At 44.9% G+C, this 16,994-nt stretch overlaps 1 protein-coding gene across 5 annotated transcripts in view; it reads right to left on the bottom strand.

The window, feature by feature from the left end:
* The window catches only part of LOC119185126 (uncharacterized), a 92,537-nt gene extending 76,216 nt beyond the window's left edge, over nt 1-16,321 (bottom strand). Inside the window, exons 1-2 of one of the 5 annotated variants that reach the window (XM_075872336.1) lie at nt 16,117-16,320; nt 10,385-10,441 (exon numbers count right to left, since the gene is read on the bottom strand). In XM_075872336.1, the coding sequence (XP_075728451.1) occupies nt 10,385-10,441; nt 16,117-16,197 (138 nt within the window). In that variant the 5' untranslated portion in view covers nt 16,198-16,320. Of the gene's footprint in view, nt 1-10,384; nt 10,442-12,491; nt 12,574-16,116 lie in introns of those variants that run through there. The other 4 variants (XM_075872339.1, XM_075872341.1, XM_075872340.1 and 1 more) reach the window with 4 other exon arrangements.
* Between the last annotated feature and the right edge of the window lie 673 nt (nt 16,322-16,994).

The following is a 16,994-nucleotide window of genomic DNA, read 5'->3' as shown; positions in this document are numbered from 1 at the left end:
CTTGCATCTTTTCATCATCAGCTACAAGTACCACCATCTAGTAAACACTACAAGAACTGAACGAGAGGTGGCTACATACAGGAGACGGCACCGCCATCTAGTGAACACTGCAAGAACTAAACTAGAGGTGGCTACATACAGGGGACGGTACCGCCATCTAGTGAACACTGCAAGAACTAAACTAGAGGTGGCTACATACAGGCTACAGGGGACGCACAGCCCACGCCCTAAGGAGCTTCGCCCCTAAAATTGGTGAAGAAATAATTTGGGCCCTACACCGTTTTAAAACGCCTGAGTGACTTTAATTACGTAGTCGTTGCTGACAGCCTGTCGACGACTCGCCAGTCAAAACAAGAAATCGTGCACGTTGTGCGAATGAATCCCTATTGTTCGGACTCATTTACTGGTTTTGTAGAAGAGCATCGGGACGCTGCTCTTTAGAGGGAGGTAAATGCCGCATTGAATATGCAGCACCACGAGAACAACGAAGAGCACGCGCAGCGAAAGAGAAAGACGAGGGTCTCATCCGATCAGTTTGCTAGTGTTCTGGAACAATTAAAATGAGTTGTCCTGTGCTCAACTGCAGCTGTTTCTGCACTGTGACAATATGACAATTACGCGGGCTGAACTTGGCTGTAACGGTGTTGCAACGAAATCTTTAGGTCTCACGACGGCTTTGCCCGTAGAAGCGCGGGCTCTCTGCGCTTCGCAATAGGCTCTATGGTGGCATGAGTCATGACCAAAAGCACTATTAGATTCACTCTTATGCAATTTGTAATACTGATGTCGAAGAAATCTCTGCCATTCCATTTTTCATGCATGCTGCTCAGACCCGCACTATGCTGCCGTTCCTGTTCTTGCATATGCGCAAGGCTTGCTTCTAGGGTCGTACCTTATTCTTCGAGAATGCATTTGATGTTTCGGGGACCCATTGACTCGTACAGTTAGTTGTGAGTTGTACGCTATCCTCTATAAAAAGAAATTATTATGTGACGCTTGTGCAATAGTGTTCTACTCTTTAAGGCAAAGCCCAAGCGCCTTTCGAGTTCTTTGCACAATTCAGTGGCTGAGAACAGATGGGTAGATGTCAAATGTGTACTGCATACACACAAAAAATATGTACCTTTGTTATCTCATTTCGTTGGTGAGCCAATCTTTCGAAGGTAAAGGACTGCTGGTAAAATCCTAATGCGCTCGCATGTTTTCTATACTTCATTGATTTCATGTTATAGTTGAATTCCTGGCGTTGAATAATCGTTGGCCTATTTTTGACACAGACACACCACACACCCTCTCTCAATTAGGATATGGCACTGCGCCGCGTCAGAACGCCACGCACAGACTCGTCATTAGCTTATAGACGAGTGAATTCTACTTAGATTGCCTAGTAACTTCTTTGGAAATAGTACGCCTGGTCCTTACACACCCACACACTGCGAACTTATTCGAGAATTGTAAACATCATCCTTACGCATTCATGCACTGTGAGACTTTCCTCTAGCTTTGTGTACTTTTTCCTTGCGTATTCACGCCATACGAGCGCGTCCTAGAGTTGTATGGGTCAATTGTCCTTACGCACACTTCCATATTCACTTGGGCACGGACAGAGTAATCTGAGAGGCTTTCATAATTTCAGCAGAATAACGAGAGCTTGCGGCCATTGGTACTGTGTGATAACCAGTGGTTTGTTTCATCTTGGAAGGCTCGGCTGCGTAACGAACAGGAAATGAAGCCTAAAAATTATAGGTGGCAGCATTTCATGCGCATTTCTTGTTGGGTATGTATTATAAACGAAACTGAAATCAAAATAGCGTTTTACGTTCAGATGCTATTCATGAAAATGTGCCCTTAGCACGAGTTCGATCGCCCCGTTGCGGTGGTCTAGTGGCTAAGGTACTCGGCTGCTGACCGGCAGGTCACTGGATTGAATCGCGGCTGCGGCCGCTGCATTTCTGATAGAGGCGCAATTGTTGTAGACCTGTTTCGTCAGATTTGGATGCACGTTTGAAAAATCACGGGTGGTCGAAATTTTCGGAGCCCTTCACTACAGCATCTCTCAGAATCATATGGTGGTTTTGGGACGTTAAACTCTACAAATAAAGAAAGCATGACTTGAGGCTGAATGCATAACGCTCCTTGTACACTTGCGATGCCGTACGGGAATTCACAGCTATATAGTTGTTCACTTCACTGCCACCGGCTGAGGAAGTGTCTTTTCAAACAGTTTCATTATTTCTTATCAGATCATAGTCTACAATAAAATCACAGAAAGTAGCGTTTGTTTTTAATTCAGTAGCCTAATTTTTTCTTACCTCCATTGCTTCTTTCCTGAAATCTTAAGCAGTTATAGAGGCCTCGTGCGAAAAGATTTAGCTACTTCCGAGCAAATTTCTTTGTTCATGATATCATAATTTGCAAACTTACGATCTAGGTTCTATGAATGAATCGAAGTACATATGTGAGCCTGTATGAGCGGGATGTTTTGTCCTGTTCTAGAATATTTTATGCTTATACAAATACAAATCATCTTTCGAAGTTTATACAGTGAGGCTTTATGGTTTCAACTTTTGTTTTTAACTTTTGACAGCAACGGGGAACTTTAAGGCGGATGTTGTCTAATGACAAAATAGGAAAATAGGCGTCAATGGCGAACTTCAGAAATTGCTTTCTTCATTAAATAAACATCAAGTGCGGAATACGTGCGGCTGTAGTTTCGTGCGGTAAAAGCATACGCAAAACTGTGTACTGCGAGACGGCTCAGGCTATCGCGCAGACCACAAGATAACAAATCTGAAGGTAGTGATGATCAACATTTCACGGCTTTTTGGAATGATTTTACCTTAAGGCTAATGGCAAAAAATACAAGGCCACTGAAAGCAAACATACGGGGCAAGCGCTGTCTCATGCGATTCCTTTCCTTGGGCGTGTTTTTTACGCTGTTGCTTAAGTATGAAAATTCAACTAGCCCAATTCACTACATTCTTTAGTACTTCTGTGATGCTCGTACAAGTATTCACGCAGGTGTTAGCCATTAAAACATATGCTTGCCATGCTGTCGAGTGATGACCATGGTCATCACTAGACACCATGCTGTGTAGACAAATGCTGTCTAGGCATGCTGGCTAAACAAATGCTGTCTAGTGATGATCACGGTCATCACTAGGCACCATTTGAACGGCAGTTCAAAAGATGGCAGGGCACTTTGTGCGGGATGTTTATCGCTAGCGACAACGGTCTGCACACAACAGGAGGAGGAATAAATGAGGAAGGACAGGGAGGTTAGCCAGTTCTCAGACCGGCTGGCTACCCTGTACTGGGGAAGGGGGTAAGGAGGATAAAGGATGAGAGAAAAGAGACATTGTAAAAAAAAAAGAAGAGAAAAGGTCATCAGACGATACACGATGCTGCTTACAGTCTGTCTCTAAGACCACTTGCCCGCAGAAAGCGCAACAACGCTCTCAATGCCTTGCGTGCAGAGGACGGTCTCGGCCAGTGTCCTAATACCCTTTCTTCCGACAATCGGCGATTGTCTATTCTATCTAAAGCTTTTTACAGTTCTTTTCTTGCACACTGAAGCGAGGACACTCGCAGAGAAGATGGGAGAAAGTCTCTGCGCAGCCACAGTTGTCACATGTCGGGCTGCTGGCCATTCTGATTCGAAACGAATAAGCATTCGTAAAGGCCACCCCGATTCACAGATGGCACAAAAGTGTTTCCTCTGCTCTGGTTATTCCTGATGGAAGACGGAGCTGTAGGTGTGGGTTAAAATTATGAAGCCGGACGTTGGTGAATGCCGGTGAATTCCACTGAGCGAGTGTCAGTTCTCGTGCAAGTGATCGAAGCCTTGCAGCGGCGTCCGTTCTTGATAATGGTATAGCTACACAAGGGGCATCATCATAGTAGTTCGGGCTGCTTCATCTGCACGGTCGTTTCCATCAATGCTGCAGTGGCCTGGTATCCATTGATACGCTATGTCATGTTGTTTCTCTATAGCCCGGTGATAAAGCAGTCGTATTTTAGCAATTAGCTGTTCGTTTGGTCCATGGCGATATGGCGAGCCAATGACCTGGAGAGCTGCTTTGGAGTCGGAGAATATTGACCATGTCTGTTGCGGTTTTTCAACTAAGAACTCCAGAGCGGCACGAATGGCGGCGAGTTCTGCCGCCGTGGATAATGTCAGATGCGAGGTCCTAAACTTTATCGTGATGAATTTTTCCGGAATTACCACTGCGCCTGTTAAACTTGTTGAAGTGACTGACCCATCCATGTAAATGTGATTGCGTCCACTGTGTTTCTAATGCAGAAACAGTATTGTTGTTTGTTTTAGGGCCAAATTTGACAAAATTTTGTTCTTTTGCATTCCGGGGATGGTTATCAGGGCTTCCAGTGGATGTAGATACCCCAATGGTAACGACGGTCTTGCTGCGTGCGTGAAGTTCGTGGGAATCACCGTGCGATGCGGGCAATAATAGAGCAAAACGCAGAGCATGGCCTGGAAGTTGCAAGGGAGGCGAGGTGATGCGATTGAATCCGGGTGGCAGGTCTTATGTGCGTTCTTAAAGCATTGACACGAATGTAGGTTGTGATAGGGTGTTCATAAGCGACTGCGACAGTCGCTGCTGAGGATGTGCATGTCGGCAGCCCGAGGCATATTCTCAGTGCTTGAGCTTGTAATGACTGGAAGACGTGTGCGTTTGGTATGCGGGCCTTGCCAACACAGGTAGGCTGTAGCGCATGAAGCAAAGAAAAAGTGCAGCATACAGTTGAAGCATGGCTCGTACTGATGCACCCCATGATTTTCCCGCAAGAAACCTTAGGACGTGGGTGATCATGGTCAGTTTCTTCTTCATGTAAGCGATATCAGGGCTCCAAGACAAGTCACGATCTATTATTACTCCCAGGAAACGGTGAGTCTTTTGATAGTTGATCGTGTTTCCATTAATTCTGATGCGGTATGGTGTCATTAGAGAGTTTTAGTACTGTGTACGCTGCGTACGTGGCGGCGTTGCGTACGTAAGGACGCAACGTACTGCGTAGTGCGCATGCGCAGACCGCAACGCGCACGTATCGCATTACATACGCAGCTGCTACGTACGCACGCATGAGATGCGTGCGTGCTACGTATGAGGTGATCGCGCTGCTCTCGAACAAGTTCGCGAAAGCGCGAGACTTCGTTTTGTAAAATGTGGCATCGAAGGAAGGCACCGACCGGCTCTGTCCCTATCGGAAAAAAACGAATGGTGGGCATGGTGTTAACCACCACCCACCATTATAGTGGATTAATTTAGTGGGTGAATGGTGGGAAACGCCCACCATGGCGCATGATGGGTATGGTGGGTGCTGCAGGGTCGGCAACACTTGAGCGCGAAATGACGTCAGAATCACCGTGACGAGCTGCCACAAAAAATAAAAAGCAGCACCCATCATCTGCTTAGTGCTTCCCAGCATTATCGCATTGGTCGGAAAAGTTTCTCAGCTTGGTACACCATGTTCTCCACCATAATAAGCACCATCCACCATATGCTTAGGGCTTCCCAGCATTATCGCAATGGTGGGCAGAGTGTCCCTTTATTGCCCACTATCTAGCCTCTGCTTTCCACCATCATTTCCACTTTACCCATCATCTGTACACCATACCACCCAGTATGTCCCGGCATAACCACCATATTTTCTACTACGTCTCACCATAGCCATCATAATTTCCACCATGCCCACTATAATTTCCACCATGCCCACTATTATTTTCACTACGCCCACCATGTTTTCCAGTATCCACTATGGTAATTTTTCTGATAGGGGTGGCTTAAAATATGGCCATAATCTGGCTACAACACTTGGATTGGCTCACATTGGCTGTGAACAACACGTGCGTCTATTTTGATCTACCAGATGGCGCAACACGCTTCACGCTCATTACGTACGCGGGTACTACGGCGTACTAAAAGCCAATTAGTGGCAAACGACGTCACGTAACGCAAGGCGCTTGCGTGATGCGTACGCAGCACCATTCCGCAGTACTAAAACTCTCTATTGTCTTGCGCGTAAACGCAACCAGTGAGCATTTCTAGATGACAGCTCAAGTCCTCGTCCTTGAAGGTAGTTTGACGTCAGTGTAGCCACTGTCGAAAGCCTGGCTCGTACATGTAGACGCGTGACCCCTGATGCCCAGATGCAGATGTCGTCCGCGTATATCGACAGATGTACGGAGTGTGGCAGGACGTCAACGAGGCCGATGAGCGCAAGGTTGAAACGTATAGGGCTTAGGACCCCACCTTGAGGTACTCCGCGATAAGTATAGTGTTTCCTTGTTGCGCCATCTTCTGTCTGAACAAAGAAGCTTCTGTTCTTCAAATAGCTGTAGATCTATAGGCAAACGCGGCCTCCCAATCCAATGCTGCCCAAGGCGTGCAGGATCGTTTCATGTAGTACATTGTCATATGCAGCCTTAGTATCCAAGAAAAGTGCCGCTGATAATCTCTTTAGGCTTTTCTGCTGTTGTAGAGACGTGACAAGATCAACAACATTGTCTATGGAAGACCGTCCACGTCGAAAGCCGGTCAAAGCATCGGGGTATTATAGGTTACGTTCCAAGTACCACTCCAGGCGAGTCAGCACCATTCTCTCCATCACCTTTCCAAAACAGCTGGCAAGCGCGATGGGGCGATAGGAGGCCATGTCCAGAGGCGATTTGCCTGGTTTGAGCAGGGGCACAAGGCGGCTGCACTTCCACGAAGAAGGAACCAAACCGTTGCTCCACGAGTCATTGTATACAGCTAGAAGGGCACGCCAAGCTGTTCGTCCAAGGTTAGCAAGGGCCATGTAAGTGACTCCATCGGGTCCAGGCGATGACGAGCGCTTGCATGCTGCCAATTCTGCCTGAAGCTCCTCTAGAGAAAACATATTGTCCGTCTGAGTGTCTCTGGACACCGGTGCGTTTCGTAGGTTACTCATGTTTATCCCGGACCCCTTGTTTGCATCCCTGGCATAGAAGTCTTCCGCTACATCGATTTCACGCCGGCTTTGGTGGAGAGCAAGGAATTTGAACGGACGATGCTGTTGTGGCAATGTTCGTAGGCCGGAGATTATTCTCCATATTTGCGAAAGAGGTTTGTGGGGATCGAGCGACTCGCATAGTGACTTCCATCGCAGCGACTGTAGTGCATTGATTCGACGTTGAATCTTCTTTTGTAGACGTCTCGCTTCCCTCAAGTCGTAGATGGATTTTGTGCGCCTATAACGTCATTCGGCGTGACGACAGATTGCGCGAAGTCGCTCCAAATTCACCTCATATTTGTAAACATCTGGCAAAGGTCCACAATTAAACGGTGCCTCTTGGATAGTGGCCTTCATTACACCTTCTAGGCTTTCAAGAGAACCTTCTTGGTTTGTTTCGCATTGCTTCTCTGTGGATGATCTGTACTTTGACCAGTCTATCCGTGAAGCGGGCGCAATTTGCGACTTGCTTAGCCCCTTGATCTTTATATAGGTGGGGCTGTGGTCGCTGCCACGCGTTTCATTGTCCGCAAACCACTGCACCGTGGTACTTAGGCTACTTGACACAAAAGTTAGGTCGAGACAGCTACTATATGTCAGACGCCGCAAAAACGTAAGAGTGCCGTCATTTAAACATTATAGTTAGTGGTCAGATGCAAAAGAGGACACATTTCTTCCCCGACGGTCCATCTTCTGGCTTCCCCACAGGGGGTGATGAGCGTTAAAATCACCGGTGATAATCCATGGCCCAGGTGTCGCTGATATAATGGCGCTTAATCTTGCTGAGTCGAAGCGGCCTGAAGGCGAAATATATACTGCCACTAGCGTGAAGTTAACGTTCTGACACTTAACTGTCAGGCACACGTATTGGTTGCTGTCGTCCAGTGTTACTGGATGCTCAAATATGTGAGTTCGCACCTGATGTAAACAATGACCTTACCGGTTTCTTTACGGGTTGCAGATCTGAAAGCCTGGTATTTAGAAAGTCGTATAGCATTGTGAAGACACGGTTCACAAATTACGATAATTGGAAACTGATTCTTGAAAACTAATGGTCGAAAATCCGAAATGCGGTGTTTAAAACCTCGGGCATTTCATTGAAAAATTGATGCCTCTTTCACTTGTTTACGTAAGGGCTGCAGAGAAAGAACCATGGTGCTTCTCTAGATTTGATAGCACCGGATTCAAAGCATCCAATATTTGAAGAGCGCTGTGGGCAGCCGGAGTCTGAATAATATTCAGGAGTACTCGAATTGTCTTCACGAGGGTCTTAATCACGTCTATTATTTCGTTATCTTGACTGTCATGACCTACTCACTCTGAAGTAGTTTTTAGTGGGCGATGCTGCGGCTCTACTGGCGGTGTCACTGACGGCAGCGCTGGCCACGCGTCAGGGTCAATGTTTCTTGCGTCTTTCTGAGGATGCTTGTTGTTGGCACTTGTTGATGTTTGTGGTGGTGAGTGCGTGATATGGGGTAGCGGTGTATCCCTGGCCTTGGCAGAGGATGTCCTCGGAGTTTTCTTATGGCGTGAACGCCAACGTCGCACTTTGTCAGCAGCCTCCCTGTGGGTTGAACCGTCTCTGGCTATCTGCCTCAGCACTTGCATCTCCTTCTTCACATTTGGGCACTGCTTTGATGACGCCTCGTGAGGACCTTGGCAATTGCCGCCTTTGCGATGTTCTGCCTGGCAGGCTTCCGTGTTGTGCGACTCCGAGCATCGGGAGCACACAGCAGAACTTGTGCAAACAGCACTCACGTGTCCTATTTTACAGCACTTCCGACACTGAAGAGGTTTCGGCATGAACGCCGTATTGTGTGTCGAAAATGACCAACTCTTACTTGAGTTGGGAGGCTGTCACCCTTGAAAACTAGTTTCACGCATCGTGAGTTCCCGAGATGGCGGGCTGGCAAGATTATAGTAGCTTCCGTCACTGGTTTGATTAGAGTGGGGAAATCAATATCGCTGATAGAAGTGTCGACGTCGTAGATAAAGCCTACCCTACAGTCCTTGCCATCTGGTACGAAAGAACGTACGTTGATGTTCCCCAGCACATTCACCTTGGTCAATACGTCAAGAGCAGTACGTTGCGTAACGTCTATCGCCAGAACGTTCTTGCGGCCATTGATTCTCACGTCTGTTATTTGTCCCGGAACGAGCACTTCAGGTGACATAGACGTGACCTGGCAATTAAGTCGGTTCATGCTGTCAGCGGCATTCAGCGGGACAAACAAAATAGTGTGAACCGGTGGCTTTTGAATATTCGTGGTAGCCTTACTTTGGGAAGGAGATGTCGTAAGCAGCCTCCTCATCGCCTTGTGTCTTGCCACGGGCAGAAAGTCACTTTCATCGGAGCTCTCATCACTGGCCGTATAGTAAATCAGCGTGTCCTCACTGTCGATGTCACTTGGGTGGCCGGAGCGCTTTCTTAGAGTGGCCACAGACGATGCGGAACGTATGGGTGGAGGCCCTGGTGATTCTACGTCCATTTCCGCAGGCAGAAGAGCGGCGTCTTTCACAAGCACCAAAGAAAACGAGAAAAAATAACAAAGACTGAAACCAGCATTCCACTCAGGAAAAACTTCGTCTTCTTCCCAAGCACACATTGAAGCGCACAACGGTCAGGGGCTCTTTCGAGTTCGATCGTCAAGGTTACCATGGGTTCTCTGCGAAGGCCAATCAAAACAATAGCAGAAGACTTTCATTATAATATTTTGTCATGTGAATGGCTGTGAAGAATATGAGTTCTTCGCTTACCCAACGCATTCGCGATGGCCCGTATCCCGCGGTCTTGATGTTTTGCTTGTTAGAACAGCTACAATGATTCCTACAACTGAACTTTATTGCTCACGTGGTTGAAGTCGTAGTCATTTGCAACGCAGGCCAATTGCAGCATTTATTCGTAGCACGTTGCATTTGCTCATGTTTTCCGTCACTCGCCGTCGTTCTGCCGAGTGACCCAGCAACGACTTCACAGCGGTGCTGTTGCGCGTCCCACTTGCGGGGAGGATACATTTAGTTGCCCAGCAATGGCGCAAAAGGGTCGGACTTAGCACTACCCAATGCTTCCGTGACCGGATGTGCTACTTGACAGTGAAACCCCAATGTGAAGGTTCTAACGCGTTACACCGACTGAACTCTGATTGATGTAACGACAACTGTACCTTCGTTGAGGCATAGCACAAGCACCTTTGAAACGCTGTGCAGGCATATCTGGAGGAAATTGTTAGTGCTAGGCTCGACCATATATCAGTACAATGCACATCGTTTTGACATTGAGTAAAATAACGGTGACCTTGTCTTACTGAGTGCCTGTCACTTTATGAACCAGGATGAAAGTTTTTCAGTGAACTTCCACAGATTAGTAGGATAGCTCATTTGATTTTCTTACCACTATTGGCCACGTCCATACCCCGCTGCGTGGAGTGGTTGACGCTGAAGTGGTATCCTAAAAAAACAGATTATCAGTTAGGTGCGCTCTTATAGGTGAACTCCCGAAATTGTTGTAATTAGCCCTTGTCTAATGGAAGTTTTGAGAATCAAGACTGGCTTTTTATTGCAGTAATTACGCAATCATTTAAATTCATCATCATCATCATCATCATCATCATCATCATCATCATCAGCCTGAATACGTCCACTGCAGGACAAAGGCCTCTCCCATGTTCCGCCAGTTAACCCGGTCCTGTGCTTGCTGCTTCCAATTTATACCCGCAAACTTCTTAATTTCATCTGCCCACCTAACCTTCTGTCTCCCCCTAACCCGCTTCCCTTCTCTGGGAATCCAGTCAGTTACCCTTAATGACCAGCGGCAAGCACTCTCAAATTATGACAGGTAGATTGCCACTATCCCTCAAGAGGAAGGTATATAACAGCTGTATCTTGCCGGTACTTAGCTACGGAGCAGAAACCTGGAGACTTACAAAGAGGGTTCAGCTTAAATTGAGGACGACGCAGCGAGCAATGGAAAGAAAAATGGTAGGTGTAACCTTAAGAGACAAGAAGAGAGCAGAGTGGATTAGGGAACAAACGGGGGTTAAGGATATCATAGCTGAAATCAAGAAGAAGAAATGGACATGGGCAGGGCATGTAGCGCGTAGACAGGATAACCGCTGGTCATTTAAATTCAAGGTTGTTCCAAAGATTTATTATGCTTACGGTAATAAAATAGATGAGAAGGCGAAGAATATTCATGTGATGGTTGCTCGTTTGGCACGGTTTGTGAAAGGGACAGACATTTATGCTGCGTTTTTTTTAGATTTCAAAGACATTCACTCAGAGACATTTGGAAAGGCGTCATAGTTCCAGGTTAGACGTTTCGCAATGCAGTCTTCAGTATGAAGTCAGAGGTTCAAGCAAAATTGAAAATTAAACAACGTCGCATAAGTAGACTTGCTTTTGGAACACACGGCTATACCAAAATCAAGGGGTACAGGGTGATATGAATGGACATCGTTTGAGTGCAGGTTAGCTAGCAGCAAGATAGAGTTTGAGGAGCGATTGTGAAAAATGGGAAAGGAGCGTTGGGCTAGCAAGTTTTCAGCTACTTGTACATGAAGAATTTTGATACTAAAAGGAGCAACCAAACTCGAAAATTGTCAAGCAAGTATTTAGAAAACAGCAGAATACCAAGTCAAAAGGAAACATCGGTTAAGAAGAAGGCTAATGAAACAGGGAGAGACATGTGGAAGACTGGAATGCTTGCGAAATCATCACTGGAAACCTACCAAACTTTCAAGCAGGAAATTGCAAGGGAAAAAGTCTACGATAATTCTTGGGGTAAACATGTGCTGTTATAGGCCAGAACAGGAATACTGCGTACCAAGGCGTACTGATCCAATTACGAAGGAGCATTAGTGTTATGTAGTGAGTGTGGAGACGAGGAGGAAATGGCAGAACATTTGATACCGTTCTGTAAAGGGCTTCACCTTATCGTCTGAGTTAATGACGCGCTACTTTTCAAGACATTGGGGTTTCGGAATAGTGAAGGCAAATTAGACTTTAAGCGGGTAGATATATTCAGGGCGAGGCTAACTTATTGGTGGCTACAATCGAGGCGCGAGTGAAATCCAAGCTTGCAGCACATAGTGATAGTACATGACTTCATGACTAGGTGGCATGAGCAGCCTATAGCTTAAAGGGCGCAGCTGGATATATTCAATCATTCATCTATCCATAAAAACTGGATAATATTACAGATGTATTCCTATAACTCGGAAACTTGTTTAAAGGCGTTGTCCTACCCCACAAAAATACTTTAAGGAAACTTGATTATGCTAATTGTATAATGCGACAAAAAATTCACTTTGCTTCTACATTCCTGACGTCTGCACTGAAACACCAGTGTTGACATAATACACATATATATATATATATATATATATGTATATATAGGATACCCTGTAAACACCAGTGCAGTAGACGTGCCTCGAAATCCTAAGCTGCACACACAACTGCTAAACATTCAAAAACATATCTATAAACTTCATAGAACTTACCTTAAAGACACAAAATTCCGCAGAGACTATTCGCAGATTGCTTGAAATCAAAGTCCACAGAATGTGGGATCTGCCACGACATAACTAAAGAAGCAGTGACACCAAATTTCAAGCTCGAGATGTGGCTTTCATTCGACTGCTTGGTATGCAAGCATTATTTTAGTGCAGTATGAATGGCGTTCGTTAAGTAAATGTGATCCTATTTTGAGCGCAAAGAGCGCCTAAATACTCAAGACTGCGTTTTTGGATTGACAGCATTTCACGTGTTCAGCGAGCTCTTAGAACCTGTTTGAGGCGCTTAGGGATGATGAGCGAGCTGCGATGACTGCAAATTTTATTTTTGTAATCACGGTGTCTAAATGTGGCATCATATGGGGGGGGGGACGCCTGGCTGTGTGAAAATGGCCTCACTTGCTTCATTTCTCTTGGTTTGCGCAGCGCGTTCATGAAGCCTGCGGTTTTGTAGTGTTGCCTTAGCTGATTTGTCGGACTGTCGTGAGCGCAAATGTGACTATTTTAAGCTGTGGCCATCACGAAAAAGTAATATCCTTGTTATACCTTTGTTACACAGGCAGTCTAAAGCAAGGTTGCGCTAACCGCGGTTACGTTAATCGCGGTTCACTGATGTTGCACGGCACATGAAACCATGGTTATGCCGCTAACCGTGGTTTTAAGAAACCAAGCTCTGCAACATCTGTTAGTTAGATAACCGAGAAAATGGCGGCGCTCACCACCGATGAGTGCAAGCCGGCAAGCGCGCGTGAAAAATGCACAATCTAGCCAGCACGAACCAAGCGTAAAGCCTGATAAGAGTGTGAGAAAATCATTTGAGTGCTATTTGGAGCACGTAACGCAATGCAAAGGTGTACGCGGCAATTACAACCAATTGGAACACCGAGCTTCCGCTTGACGCAGAGTAATTTACGCCAAAGCAAGTCCGGAAGAAAATAGATAATCTGAACAAGATGTACCAGTCGTTGCATGAATGTACTAGGAGGCACATATGACATTTATGCCGGGTTGCTGCTGAATGTATTCTGTGCCTATATATTCACGGAAGTGGCTCTGGTGATTGTACTACGCCAGATGGGGTTAGCCACCTTAACCGAGGATGCTTTCACGCTGTGTACCATCGGTAAACCATGATTGGCGCTAACCGCAGTTAAACGCGGTCAACCATGGTTGGTCGTAACCGCGCTTGCTTTGTAGCGTTTGTAAGTCTTACCAGCCAGCGTAGCCCAAGCATGGGTCCTCAGGGGCCCCACTCAGTAGGTGATGGTACCGAAAATGATTCGCCGTGCCGGGTAAAACCCCGCTACCGTATTACATGCAAAGCAGCACTTTCAATCACGTGTGTAACGCCATAGGCACATTCGTCCATACGAACGTGCTGCAATGCGTTGCCCTCTCTGCAGGTGTTGGAGTGGGGCTAAGAAGGTCACGCCGCAGTTGCGCGTTCATGTCACATTCCCCTCGCACGATTTCTCGCAAGTGCACGCTGATATCAATCACTCCCTAACCCGCAGCAACGCTCGCCGCAGCGGCCGCAGCTGCCGGCTTCTTCACTCGCTCGCAACACACTTATCTCTCGTTTCACCCTCTCCACTACCCGCAACCCTCAAGCACACGTCGAGTGGAAACACTCGGGTTGTTTTTCTGCGATGACACTTGCACGAGACCCAACCCACCGGCCCTGTCTTTGCGTCTCAAGCAAATGTATACTCGAGTAAATGCTACACCACGTTCAATCCTTTAAAATGCTTTTTCAGCAGCCGCGTCGACGCTCATTTCCAACAAGGTCAACGCCTTGCACATCGCTGCTGCTTCGAACTCCACCAGGGTTTCCTTCGGGGTGATGGTCAATTAATTTTTCCTAGTGTTTTCATCGTCGCATGACGATGCTCATGACGGCGGTGACGATAATGTAGGTGGCGAAGACGTGCCTTTACACGTGCGTGGCGATCCGATGAAATGTCAATAAAACTTGCGTCAGCATTTAGTGGGGGGACGTCATAAGATAGGCTGATGACGGTGGTGGCGACAATGGAGGTGGTGAACACGTGTCTTTACACGTGCGCGGTGAGCCGACGAAATGGCAACTGAAACTTGCGTCAGCGTTTAGTGGGGGGACGTCATAAGATGGAGCGAGACTGCGGGCGATGATCGCTTAGCAGTGTTGGCAGTGCTTGAAATAGTTGGGCTTTGCACCCATTTTGAAATATATTCGATACTGTTCATACTAATCAATATTATGTATATTATTTCGTCTCGCTTATGCATTATTAGTACCGAATCATTACTTAGGTGACGATAACTACGCATCGACGCAAAAAACGTGACATTCGTCAAGTTGTTGTCACTGCTACTATAAAACATTTCTATTCAATTTTGTGCTCCTCTGGATGCCTAGATATAATGATATATATATATATATATATATATATATATATATATATATATATATATATATATATATATATATATATATATATAAATATATATATATATATATATATATATATATATATATATATATATTTATATATATATATATATATATATATATATATATATAGGCTGATCTCAGGCTGTGTGACCCACGTATTCATCAGTGTACGCACAAATTATGTGAACCGTTTGCCAAAGAAAACTCATCAAAACCTATTATTCATATACAGAATTCAAACAAGCCACATCTGTCCTTTATAAATTGTGTCGTCCCTAACGAGGTCAGTCGATACATCACTTTCACAAAGAAACTGTATGCGCTGAGGGTTCTGTTTATTTTGAGATCTGTAAACATATGTGTAGTGTGCCCAGGCATCCCAATGTGCGGGGTTAAAACCGCTCACAATTTCAATGTTAAAATTTAGTGATAGATACCTTTTCTGAATAAATTCTTTTTTACTGATCACTACAAGCCCCCCATACGAGGAAGCAGTGTTGACGGAACAGTCGACTGAGGTATCACGGAGCAAGAGTAATATGAATTTAAGATAATCTTTTTAGGCAAGTTTGTATTGAGACCTGTTCCAAGTTGTATACAGAATCGGCGCCTGCGCTGCTCAAGGAAAATGTGATATTTTCTTGATTGAGTTCTGATTCTTTTATTGTAATCAAGGCAAGCACTTTTCTCTAGGTACAACAATACGCTGCTTCGACAGCTCCCGTAGTGCATAATGCCATAGACATCTCGCTCGAATGTCCTTCGTGGGGTTGAAAGAAAACATCACAGTTTTAACATACGGATACACCTTTATCATGTACACAGAACGATCACTGTTGAAAATGCGCCACTTACGACTTTCATGTGCACCTGTTTCGATCTGTCGCAAAATGTACATATATATTATTTACGAGTATAACTATTTAATTAGAAGAACACCATCAAGAAGTAGTGCTGATAGGGCATCAAAATTAAAATATATTGGCAAAATAAAAATTACTGGCAATTCTCGATATGCAAGACTACTATTTTAGCCAAGATAATTTTAGAAATGATACCCTATCAGTACTAATTTGTGAAGCTGTTCTACTTAGTAAAAAGCTATATTTGCTATCACATTAACCACACCTCAAACTAACAATTACCATATTAACCAGAAACATTGAGTGGGTAACTTACCGTCTGTTCAGTCGCCAGATTTGAAGGGACAACTATAGCAATCAGAAGGCATGACCAACGCCAGTTGCTGTAGGGAGCCATTGATACTGGTGAACAAGTAGGGCTCGGGCAAATATATTTGCTAGAACCTTCTTAGAGAGTTGAAACATACAAGTATCCCCTCAAATATCTCTTGCATAATAACCTTCTCCTCGCGAAGGCTAAGTTCAATGGCTATATAAGTGCACACAAAGGAGCACAGATACCCTTTGTTTGAGAGTTCTTCAAGAAAAAGTTTGGCGCATCGGTGAACTTGCACTGGGGGGTCGGTTCATTACTACTTTACCCTTTCCCTACTCGAATTTCATAGTCACATAGCTTAGCCAGTTGATTTGCTTGTCTATTTCCCGAAAATTCTTCTTTGGAAATTTTTTTGTACGCTGTGAACAATCTTGCCCTAAACGGAAATGCCATTGCATAGCCAAGTTCATCGACTTGAGATAATAATAATAATAATAATAATAATAATAATAATAATAATAATAATAATAATAATAATAATAATAATAATAATAATAATAATAATAATAATAATAATAATAATAATAATAATAATAATAATAATAATAATAATAATAATAATGTTATTATTATTATTTTATTCGTTTTGAATATGCTCGAAGTACAAATACACAAAGAAATATTAGTCTAGCGGGTTGAAAATTTCCATCCAAAGTAGCACAATGCTCACTAGTTCATTCGGGAATCACAAAAATAGAGGCTTAGTGGGATAGATTGTTAACAAGAACAGTTAAACGTAAAGTGAAAAATGTATTGAGGAGAGCAGCGGCTTCACTTAGCTTCCTATTCAAAATGATGCGTAAGGAGGAACTGCTATA

This window comes from Rhipicephalus microplus, chromosome 8 (assembly GCF_043290135.1).
Source record: "Rhipicephalus microplus isolate Deutch F79 chromosome 8, USDA_Rmic, whole genome shotgun sequence".
In the NCBI taxonomy this organism is placed as follows: domain Eukaryota; kingdom Metazoa; phylum Arthropoda; class Arachnida; order Ixodida; family Ixodidae; genus Rhipicephalus; species Rhipicephalus microplus.
The sequence above is the reverse complement of the archived record's forward strand: the minus strand, read 5'-3'. Positions and strand labels throughout refer to the sequence as shown.